Source organism: Lonchura striata, chromosome 10 (genome assembly GCF_046129695.1).
Source record: "Lonchura striata isolate bLonStr1 chromosome 10, bLonStr1.mat, whole genome shotgun sequence".
NCBI lineage: Eukaryota > Metazoa > Chordata > Aves > Passeriformes > Estrildidae > Lonchura > Lonchura striata.
The window spans coordinates 24,585,448-24,597,462 of NC_134612.1; the positions used below are offsets into that span (position 1 = coordinate 24,585,448).

The 12,015-nt window shown below is 42.9% G+C and overlaps 1 protein-coding gene across 2 annotated transcripts in view; it reads left to right on the plus strand.

The window, feature by feature from the left end:
* Nucleotides 1-1,511: 1,511 nt before the first annotated feature.
* Nucleotides 1,512-12,015, plus strand: part of SI (sucrase-isomaltase) — a 43,056-nt gene continuing 32,552 nt past the window's right edge. For both annotated transcript variants that reach the window (XM_077785744.1, XM_021548245.2), the window contains exons 1-7: nt 1,512-1,632; nt 2,905-2,984; nt 7,510-7,630; nt 7,708-7,817; nt 8,481-8,632; nt 10,034-10,205; nt 11,556-11,655. In XM_077785744.1, the coding sequence (XP_077641870.1) occupies nt 1,512-1,632; nt 2,905-2,984; nt 7,510-7,630; nt 7,708-7,817; nt 8,481-8,632; nt 10,034-10,205; nt 11,556-11,655 (856 nt within the window). The remainder of the gene's footprint in view (nt 1,633-2,904; nt 2,985-7,509; nt 7,631-7,707; nt 7,818-8,480; nt 8,633-10,033; nt 10,206-11,555; nt 11,656-12,015) is intronic.

The window sequence follows — 12,015 nt, forward strand, 5'->3', positions numbered from 1 at the left end:
TGTTTAGTCCAAAGAGTGTCTGTAATCTGCCCGATCCTGGCTGTGCCTGCCATTGGCCCAGGGCTTTGCAAACACAGCTGAGAACTGATAACAGCAGCTCATAAAGCCCCAGCTTTGGTGTTGAGCTTCATGGCCAGGAGCAGCCAATGAAGGAACCACAGGAACCTTAAGGTAAGGATTTTGTTATTTAAATATGCATTATATAATTTATTCCAAGGTTCTGGAGAGTTTTGGATGAATGCTGATCACACAGCAGAACTTATAATTCATTATGATTTATTTCCAATGGTTTAGGGTTTGGAGGGAGACCAGGAGAAGAAAGAACTGGAATTCAACGAGATAGGAGGCTTAAATGACAAGAACTTAAAAAAATTATGCTTTTCATAAAAATGAACATTAGTTTTTTAAGTTAAGTTTTAAGATGATATCATCTGGGACAACACAGCAAGAGGGGATTTTATGTTGTAATGGAGGGAGGGTGATGGGTTAAAAATGGCAGCAGGTGCATACAACAATTAAATTGTTATTTCACGTACAAAATAGTTTATTCTAAAGTATATTTCACTTCTTCAGATCATCACTAAAACATGTAAAAGTGTTCTGATGTGCCAGTACAATGCATGTGTGTTCCCACACTTCCTTAACTAAAAAGAACCATTTTCTCTGTATTTAACTCTGTTTTATGAGGTTAAATGCCCTTAACCACAAGCTAAATGCAGTGGTAGCTGCCCGTGTGTATTGATCTGGCTGCTGAGATTAGTTTTAATTAGTTTCAATTAATTTAAATAATTTTAATTGCTGGTGCACAGTTCAATGTTGATGAGTCTGGGTTGTTCTCTGAGCCAGCACAGCACCCTTGGCTCAGCACACCTTTCTCACCAAAGATATAAAAAAGGAGTTTGGGAAAACTTTGTGTTTCCACAGCTTTTTAAGGCACTGACTCCTTTATTTCCCATATTTCAGTTGTGATTCCAGCAGCAGCCACTGTGCCATGTGCTTGTACACAGTCTGTTCTGCCACTGCACAAAAAAGAAATTTATCTCTGTCTTGCCTTCCCCACGTGTCCTGGACATGCCCGCAGAGTTTATTCCAGCTTTGCTATATTTTTAACAAATCAACTTCCTCCTTTTTCAATGAATAACCTTGAAAAAAAAGCTTAGAAAAGGAAAAAAGGGGAAGAAGAATTTATTTGGTTTCTCTTCCAGGAATTTTAATAACCTGTGGGAAACTCCATGGTTAAATTTAGAAGTAAATTTTTCTGTGTTAAGTGATTTGCAGGGACGAAAATACATTTCTCAGTGTAATATCATAATCTGCACTGGGTGAATTATCCTGAACTGGAGATTTATTGCACTTAGACTTTAAGGAGAGTTTTATTTAAGCCTCAAGATTAGGTGACACGGCTTAAAACCAGACCAATTTAAATGCTGCTAATTTAATAAAGTGGGAATGTAATCTACAGCTGTTCCTCGTGTTTTACTTTGACTGATGGAGTTTCTCTGGGTTCCTAGATGGGCAGGAAGTTCAGTGGGCTGGAGCTCACTCTGATTGCCCTCTTCACCGTGGTGACAGTCATCGCCTGTGTCCTCATTGGGCTGCTGGCCACGGGGCACTCCGGGGTCAAATCCTCAGGTGAGAGCTTCCCATGGCTGCTGGAGGAGCCAAAACCCAAGTGGCACCTGGCTCAGGGCTTCCTTTCTCATTATCCAAATGATATCATTATCTTATTGTTACCCAGAGGTGAATCGTGGCCAGTCCTTCCTGTGGGTGATACAATCGGAGTTACCAGATACGGATGCAATAAATGGCATGAGTCAGGGTTTATTGTAGTGAAAAATCTTTTATCTCTCCCTCCACTGATTGGACTTTCTTTAGGGACACAGAGCTTGGATAATTTCAATTTTAGGAATATTAAAAAAAACTCTGAAAAAAAAAATCTGCCTGATCCCTATGTGGGAGCGGCCAAATTGCATGGAATGTTATCATAATCCTAAAATCCCACAGTGTTTCTTGCTGATGCACTGATAAATCAGGAAGGCCTTGTGTTCCAGGGATGTGATGCAGAGCATCTGCTTTACTTCCAGTCCCATTTTGTGTAATTCCATTCACACACAGCGGCTGGAGCACACAGCTTGGAGGTGAAAGTGGCAGAAAAATAACAATTATTGCTCATACAAGGCAAAACCTTGGTGTTTTAGTAAAACTGCCCATGCAGACTAATATCTGCATTTTTTTTTTCCTCTTTCTGTCAAGAGCAGGAGTTTCCCTGAGCAAAAAGCACAAGTGCAGCTGATGCAAAGAGGCAAATCTGGGGGTGTGCGTCCATCTCAGCCCAGGGCACATCCCTGCACTTCATAGTCCTTATTCCAAACACAAACAGCTCCCAAATACATACAGTAACCTTCAGTGCTCCCTTTAATCACCTAAAGCTGCCCACCTTAAATTCAGTCCCACAAACCTGAAATCTAAAGGAGCATTTTAATGGAGGTGCTTTTCCCGATGCTCCAATTCCAGCTCCTGTGGAAAACTCTGGCTCAGGGGAAGAGGAGCGCCATGGCAGCCCAGTTTAAGAAGAGAAAAATTCTTCCAATTTTTAGTTTTGCAAGTATTTTCAATGAAGCAGAGCACATTGACAGAATTCACTGGAAAGTGGACTAATGAAATAAAACTATCAAAATTACCAACATGCTCAAAAGTTTACAGTGAAGTTTTCATATCTGGAATAATTGTGTGCCATTTTCCAGAGGTAAAAATGAGTGACAGAAGCAATGGTTGATAGTGGTTTGGATCTTTGTTGTCGTTAGGGAAGCAGGGAGCAGAACCAGTGCTGAGTTCAGAGGGAATCAAGCTATTCCTGCAATTTAGAGATCCTGGTATTAACCCATTCCTTTATTTCCCTGACAGACTCGGAATTTCACCCACAATGTCCAAATACACCAGTAGCACAGAGAATTGACTGCATCCCGGATCAATTAGCAACACAGGTCTGGTAATGTTCTGGAAAATACTAGAAAAGAGATTTCATCCCATAAAACCTCCTGTTTATTTGTAAAAATGTCATTTGTCTCTACCTGATCAGGTATTTCCTTAACCTGTTTAAATCTGTGATTTTCACAGTGTTTGCAGTGGGGGGTTTCACTCCTGCACAATTATTTCAGCCCATTGATTGGAACTCTGATTTCTTTGTTTTGGGGAGAGGTGGCAGAAATATTGGTCAGACATCAAACAGTTATAAGAGTCACCCTTAGTTTTTAACAACTTTTTCGGAACTGTTTCATTTGGTGTGATGGTCAAAAACTGGCATGTATAATAATTCAGAAATGAGACATGTAGTTTTACAGTGGACAAGCTGTGGTCAGAGTTTCCTTTCTGCAGTTTCCTTTCAGACCCACTTTGGATCCCAGTTTGGCTGGGTTGTCTGAGAGAGCAGAGTATGGAAAAAACATTTTGGCTTAAGAATCTCAGAGATAAAATTCCCAGTGAAAAGCATCATCTCAGGCTGGGTGAGGCTTGGAGCAGCCTGGCATGGTGGAAACTTCCCTGCCCATGGAAGGAGTTGGAATGAGAGGAGCTTTGAGGTCCCTTCCAACCCAAACCCTTCCATGATTTTATGATGCCCTTTATTTTTCAGTGCTTTCACATTGAGAACCTTTCTGTAATAGTTACTTTTGAATGACTTACTATCAAATTATTATTTTTCATACAGCCTTTGACCCAGTCACCCCACATGCAGGGCTGCACTCCTCAAGCAGGGGGATGAGCAGTGGTGCTCTGGTTGCAAGGCTGGTGGTGGGAGAGTATTAAAAACAATCAAATCACAGCACCCAGCAGAAAAGTAGATGCAGATCACAGTGTTGAGGGTGCCTGATCTGGAATTAGAGGTAAAAGAAATGATTTCTGAATATTAGTGAAGAGCAGGCAGCAGATTTGACAGAGTTAGAGATAAATATCACCTTCTCTCCACGAGGAAAACAAGAATCCCATCCCAGTGATCCCATTCACTGCTGTGCACATTTTGCCCTGGAGGTGATTTGGTTGTGTCAGGCTGCACTAATGCAGGAATCTGTGAAACTGCAGGTCCTGCATCACTCTTCTGCAGTGGTTTGTGTGAGGGGTTTTCAGAATAAACAGCAGCTGGGAAGAATGGTTTGGCTAAGCTGCAAGGGTCAGTGTCTGCCTTGAGCTCCTTGGTCACTGAAGATGTCCAGGATGGAGCCAGAAAATCAGTAGGACTGCAGAAATGAGGAGTAAATAGAAGAAAGAAAATGGAAGGAGGAAAGAAGGGGAAAAGAAGAGGAAGGCAGGAAGAAATTAAGAAAAGAGAAGAGGAAGGAAGAAAAGAAGGAAAGAAAAATGAGGGAAGAATGGAAGAAAAGAAAAATGAGAGAAGGAAGGAAGAAATGCATAAAAGAATAAGAAGGAAATGAAGAAAATAACAAAAGAAAATAAATAGATATCTTTTATTTGACCATGTGGTTGGTGAAGATAGAGTTGCTTGAAGAAGGAAGATATTTAGGATCTGCAGTGGAAGATTGCCAGGAGGTCTGATCAGACAAGCAGAACACAGCAGTAAAACAAGAATTCCACTGAGCAGAGCTCGTGTAGGCCAGGCTGGCACCTCTGAAAGCTCAGGGAAGGAGGAATTGTTGCTTTGGGGCTTGGTTTCTGGGCTTTTCTTCCCAAAATCCCCTGCTGGTGAGGCCTGTGTGGATGCACAGAGCAGCACACCTTGGTTCAGCACGTGGCCAGGCTCTTGGTGCTCAGTTCATGCTGTCCCCCAGTGCAAACAGCTTCCTCGTATCCAGGGTAATTCCTAATTAAGCTTTGGGTGCTGGTATCTATTGTGCTGCTTTTACAGCCCCCAGCCTGGGATCACATCTTTATTTATAGCAGATGATTGCTTTTACAACAGGCTCCCCAATGTCTCTGGTGAACTCTGCTCCTTCCCCTGTGCCAGGCACAGCCAGTCCTCAGCTCCTGTGTTTACTTCCTTGTGCAGAAAGCTCGATATGCCACCAAAAAAAAAAAAAAAAAAAAAAAAAAAAAAAAATCACTGGACTGTGAAGGAACTGCTGAAAATAGTTGAGGAGTATTTAGGAGAAATAGCTGGGGAAGAGAAAAATGTTGCTTAGGAAGCTGGGAATGTGGATGCTTGAACAGCAGGTTTTAGGAAAATCAGTTTATTCTGTTTTTTATGGGATGGTTAGTGGTCTGGGAAGGGAGAAGAGGATGGAAGTAGCAAATCTGTTCTCATATTTAGGATATTCCCCTGTATATGAAGGAAATGATGTAAGGGGATCAAGCTGAGATCTCTGCAGTCTGGGAGGGCTGGGTGCTTCCTCTCCTTTGCCCTGCAATATTTTATGAATGGGAAATGGGGAATTCTCAGGTGGCATCTGGAGGGGTGGGAAGTGAGCCTGGGTTTTTCACAGCCTCACAAAGGGCTTTGTGTGTCAAAGCAGGGAAAAGGAGCCCCTACTCCAGCCCTTCTCCAGCCCTTATTTTTGGCTTGGAACCTGATGGAAATGACAGTAAATGTTTTGTGATGGGATGAACCTAAGACAGAGAGGAAAAACATTCACCTGTTTTGTGAATCTGGGGTTTATTTTGGGTGTTTTTGAGTTGTTTTTGTGCTCTGTAAAACCACTATGAAATAAATGCCCAGAGGCTTCCCAAACCAGTGGCTTTGTGAGCTCCCTCAGTGCTTCCTTCAGCACCTGCCTGGTTGCTGGGCTGGAGCTGCCTTATCTTTTATCTGTCCAGAGCTTCTGAAAATAATCTGACCTGCACTGCCCAGTTTGGGCTCTCCAACCCCAAAACAAGGAGAGCAGCAATGAAGGTTTGGGGTCTTGTCCACCTATTTCAAGCTGCAGAAAGTTTTAAATATATGTTACAAACACCAAAAGCATTAGGGCACAATCAGATGAAGGCAGAAAGAGCTGCTGGTAGTGGAGAGGTGCAAGTGAGGTTTGGAAGGTGTCCCTTTTGGATTTGTGTTCCGAGATCACTGATGGAATCGCCCTTCACCCTCAGTGAGAGCTGTTCTGCCACTGTCCTTTGCCCTAAGTAATGAATGGGGGTTTAAGGAGAGAAAATGAGTGGAGACTTAATGATTAATTGCCCCAATCTTATCTCCAAACATAAACCTCACACACAGAGCACATGGACAAGTTCATTTCTAACAGCAAAGCAAAGGAATTTCAGCTTTTTAGTGAATGTGCGTGTAAAGCCACTACACTGAGACAGAGGCTTGAAAAAATTGGTTTATTAAAAATATTTTTCTCAATTTGAGGTTATGCAGAAGCAGTCTGAATATTTCTGATACTGGAAAATTACATTAAGATGTAGATATTATGCATATATAGATGTTTATTAGGTGTTAATCCCACGATAATTTTCACCCCCTCTCCAGAGTTTGACTTTTGGTCACACCCTGCTGTATCTGTCACAGCTCAAATGTTTCAATAATTCTTTTTAAATATTTATTTTACCTGTGGATCTTGTGATCTTAAGAAAGAATGCATCTCCAATAAGCAATTTACTCTGAATCCATTAAAAGCCTTCTTTGGTGCTTTCTGTGCCACCACTGAGTTCACTACATAGAGTTTTTCAAGGGAGGGCTTGACCCGAGTGCAGAAATAATTAAGGTTTCTGGTGTTTCACAGAATCACAAAATAATGAGGTTGGAAGAGACCTCTGAGATCAAGTCCAACCCATGCCCTAACACCTCAACTAAACTATAGCACCATGTCCAGTCTTTTTTTAAACACATCCAGAGATGGTGATTCCATCACCTCCCTGGGAAGAAAATTCCAGTACTTTATTATTCTTTCGGTGATTTTTTTTCCTAATATCCAACCTAAACCTTCCCTGATGTAGCTTGAGACTGTGTCCAAGTTGCTGCCCGGTGGAAGAGACTGACCCCACCTGTCTACAACCTCCCTTCAGGAAGCTGTAGAGAAAAACATTGTCACCTCCAGTATTGTAAAGGCAGGTGAACCCAATGGGGAGAAATGACAATGTCTGACTCAATTCAGAAGGCTGAGTTACTTCTTTATTGCAACTATGCTAAAATACATTAATATACTATATAAAAGGAGGATACTAAAACTACATACTACTTTCTCTGACTCTCACACAACTCGTGACCCTCTCTGAGAGCCCAGCCCCAGGTGGGTTGGATTGGCCACCAAGCTCAAACAATCCTCACCAGAATCCAACCAAGCACTCACACCAGGTAAACAATTTTCTAAACACATTCCACATGGGAAAAACAAGGAGCAGAAAGAGAAATTGTTTTCTCTTTCATTTCTCTCTGTGCACCTCTATGAAAAATCCTGAGAGGGAGAGAAATGTGCTTGCCACATCTCTGAACCTCCTCTTCTCCAGGCTGAACAACCCCATCTCCTTCAAATGTTCCATTTGGGGTGAAATGTGCACTTTAACTGTTTTGGTATGGGTTTATTTGTGTAACCCCAGCTGATTTGTGCCCCTCTTGTCCTTGCTCAGAGCACCTGCTCCCTCCGTGGCTGCTGCTGGAGCCCCCAGAGCGACGCCAGCGTGCCCTGGTGCTTCTTCTCACCCAACCATGGCTACCAAGTGCAGGGCTCCCAGAGGTCCACCCAGGCAGGTAAGCTCTGGGCTGGCCCCCGGCTGCCAGCCCCTGCTGTCCCATTCCCTACAACACCTCGTGTTTGTCCCCCCCAGGGTTTGAGGCCACGCTGGAGAGGCTGCCAGCCCCTTCCCTCTTCGGGAACGACATCCAGACCGTGCTGCTCACGGCGGAGTATCAGACAAACAACCGCTTCCGATTCAAGGTCAGGATTTGTCCTCTCCTGCTCCAAGTCCTGGTTTCTCTGCAAGGTGTGGGGTTGCCCGTGCAGGGGGTGTGGGATTGATGGCTCTGGAGCACTCTGGTGATTCCCACTGAAGTTCTTTCATTGTCCTCCCTGCTGTTGCAATGCCTCAGGTTAACGGGGACTTGGCACGGTGGGAATTCTGCATGAAAAATCACTGAGACCTTTGGAAAGCTCAGATTTTCTCCTATCCGCCATTTGTCCTCATCACAGGAAGATCTGGGGGGATAAATGTATTTACTTACTTTTTGTTTATGGCGCAATCACATCCCTCAATCATTTTGACAGACAATATTAGCTTTTCCAATGGTTTGTGTTTTCTGTGGAGAGCTCAAGAGGCTGTGCCATGGATGTGGGGATACCAGTGGCTTGTGGGATCGTGAATCTTCTGTGGGAGAATTTGTCCTGTGATGGGTTCCTGCTGAGTCAGGGAAACACAGAGTCAAATATTCTGAAGAAAAAGGCTGAAAATGAGTAATTAAACTTGTATGTGAATAACAATGAAAACAGAGAAGACTGGGATAAGGCTGGAAATACGCTGAGTCAGAACTGTGGAAAATGCTGGCAAATGTCTGTATTGGGGATTAATTAAAGCCCAGTGCTGTGTTGTGTCCATGTGTGCAGATCACTGACCCAAACGCTCAAAGGTTCGAGGTCCCTCACGAGCACGTGAAGCCGTTCAAGGGATCCGCGGCCTCCAGCCCCAGCTACAGGGTGGAGCTGAAGCAGAACCCCTTCGGCCTCGTGGTGACCAGAGCCAGCAATGGCAGAGTGCTGTAAGTCCTGGTGGGCCTCCCTCGGTGACCCAGGTGTCACTGGGGCTCCCCGAGAGATGGTGATGCCACACCAGATGCCACCTATGAGGTGTCCTCATAGACACAGACTCTACATCTTCCCTCTTCTTGACTGGTGGATGTCCCTCAAGGACTCTTGGGATGACTTTGGGAACAAAGTCTGAGGTGGGAAGCTCTGGCTGAAGGGTTTCAGGTGTGGCTCTCTGATCACGTTCTCCCAGTGCTGGGGAAATCTCAATATGGGCAATTTTTATTACCTGAGGGACTCTTTGCCAGTCCTCTTTGCCAGACTCTTTGCTGATATAAATTCAAATCATGTGGGAAATCTCCTGATTGCCTTTTATCTTCTTTACCTTTTAACCTTTTTTTTACCTTCCTTTACCTTTTATCTTCTTTACTACACTTGTGCTGAGGCCCTGAACCACCAAAATCAGGTTGCCCTTTACACCTGTGATATCCAAGCATAGCTGGTTATGTAACGCTGTGTGTAAAATATTTAATGAACTTCAGCATTTAATTGTCTCATCCCATTTATGTTCTAAAAATGAGTGAATGAAACCAAACCCACCAACCCACAGGTGTCCAAGTGCCCTGAGAGCAGGGAAGTGCCAGGATGAAGGTGTTCATTAAATCAGCCAGGAATGATTACCTGTCACAGGGCCGGGCCACTTGGATTAGCAAGGCTTCGAGTTGAATTAATTAAGGGTTGCTTTTTGCTCTTATTAGTATTGTTTTCTTGCTTGGAATCCTCTGCAATGATTGATTTGCAATTAGAGAGGACACAGAAGATGGACCTGGCAGTCAGCCGTGCCTGACTGATTAAACAGGTACAGGGAGGGGGATGAGGCACCTGAGGGACCACACTGAAACAAAATTCTGGAATATTGTCTAAATTTCCTTAGGCCTTCTTTAATTTCATGAAAGTGTTTGCATTTGGGTCTCTAAAGAAAAAATGACAGTGATGTTGGACTCTGAGGTTGAGGATCTGAAAGGAAGCTGTTGGGATAAGAGTACTGTGGGATAAGGGCAGAGAATAAATCCTCAATAAATTTCTTTGCACAAGATTTGCATGGATTTTCCCCCACTCTTAAACAGCCCAACAAAAGAGAGGCCTTTTTATAGAAGGACAATATGTCACAACAGTTCATTACCAAAATCCTGATTATTCTGATAAAGTCTGAAACCTCCCACCAACTTTTGTTCCACTTGAGACCCAAAGAGAGAGTTCTGATTCCATCAACAGTCAGAAGAAAACCTGAAAGATCTGGGTGGAGACCTGACCGTGCCACCCAGCTCCAGCTGCAACGAGCAGAAACAGTTCCTGCAACAGCTCTTGGTAAAAATCTTCCTTTTTTCCTCTCTTTTTTTGCACTTTTCCACCAGGTTTGACACGACCATTGGGCCCCTGCAGTACGCTGACCAGTTCCTGCAGCTCTCCATCAAACTGCCCAGCAGCAACATCTACGGTGTGGGGGAGCACGTGCACAAGCAGTACAGGCACGACGTCAACTGGAAAACCTGGCCTATTTTCGCCAGGGACACTGCCCCCTCTGCAGTGAGTTTGGGTTTTTTTTCCCCTCAATTTTGGCAGTTCTGTCACCCAAACCTCTTGGGCTGTGAGATAAAAAATTCATGAATCCACTGAGTTTCCCCTGAAGATTTTTCGGGCGCTCCATGGTACTGGTGGGTGTTCCCTGATTTTTATGTTGTTACTAAAAGCTCTGTGGTACTGATGGGTGTTCCCTGATTTTTATGTTGGTGTGCAGTGGAAAACCAGTGGATAAACCTTAATAGATGAGTCTTCAGCTTCTACTGATAATCAGAATAAATAACATACTAATAAATAACACTAGGCATTGCTGAGGGCAGCATTCAGTTCAGATGGCCCAGGCTGCTTCAGCAACATCCTTGGAGCTCAAATTATGGAAAAATTATCCTTAACAGCCGTTTCTTTCCAAGATGAAATATGTCTGTCAGCTGTTATTTGTTTCTAGAGTTCTCTAGCTGTGCCTTTATGAAACAATTTCTGTGACACCCAGTTTTTGATAATTGTAAGACTATTTTCACCATTCTCTCAGCTTCATAAAGCAACTCCCTGCTTTTAGAGAGAACTTTTGTTCTCTTGCAATAGGAGATAAATGGATTGAAATCTGAGGGTGAGATGGCTGTATGTAGTTAATTAATAATCTGGAATTTGTACCCATTGCCTTGAGATTCCTCCTCACTCTTTGCTCTGGATTGAAGATATTCTTAACTGAATGACTCCACTGAGTGTAGACTCATTAATCTAAAATAACATTGAACAGCACCAAGTTGGGCTGATTTTGAATTGCTCAGGTTCTGTTTCTTGTTCATTTTAACTGAATTTGCTTTTTTAGGAGAAAAAGCACAACTATTGCAACAATTGTTAATGTCTCTCAGGGGTTATGTTGCTAATAATACCAGCAGAAATAAAAAAAATAATTAGATAGGAAATGAAAAACCAGCAAGGCACTCTCCTATTTCCATAGATTAGGCATCAAAATTATTGCCTGGTAGAATGAATAGAAATATAGATTAGATGTAAAACATGATCAGTGATGAAAGGGGGTGGAAGTACCTCTCAAGTTCTTGATGAGCACATTTATTCCCCAGAAATAGAGCTGCAATATCTGCCAGCTTTCCTGGAGATCCATCAGATCTGTTATCTATTTATTGGATAAATTCTTGTTTTAATGGAAAATAAAGGACAATAACACCAGGAAAAGCAGAACATATAAAACAGGGAATTGTCAGGATTTAAATTTCTGCTGTTTTCTCCTATTTGAGACATTTTGAGTTCTACCCACGATATATTTTGAAATATTCCAGAACAGATCCTGTTATTAGATGTTAATCAGCTTGCCTGTTTCCTGTATTATTTTAGGCAATGGATAACTTATATGGAGCCCACACTTTCTTCTTGTGTCTGGAAGACAACACTGGAGCCTCCTTTGGTGTCTTCCTGATGAACAGCAATGCCATGGGTAAGAAACCTTTCCCTGGGGCTCTGAGCAGTGCAGTTGAATTTCCTTTGAAATGATCTTTGGGATTGCAGTAAAAGCTGAGCTGATGTAAGTGTCCCTTCTTAAAAACACCCCCAACATCTGAGGACAGTCATTACCCCACGTCTAATAATAATTCAAATACAAATAGTGAGTAGCTCCCAGTTAAGCGGAGGATTTCGATGGAAATCTGAGTGTCAGGAACTTCTCCAAAGGCTGTAGAGGTCTGCAGTGGAATAAAAGACAAAATTTGAAGTGAACAACATTGGAAATAAATGTCCTTTAATCCCTTCAGATAAGTGTATTTACATTTACTGAGCTCTGCACATCTTTGGGCTGGAA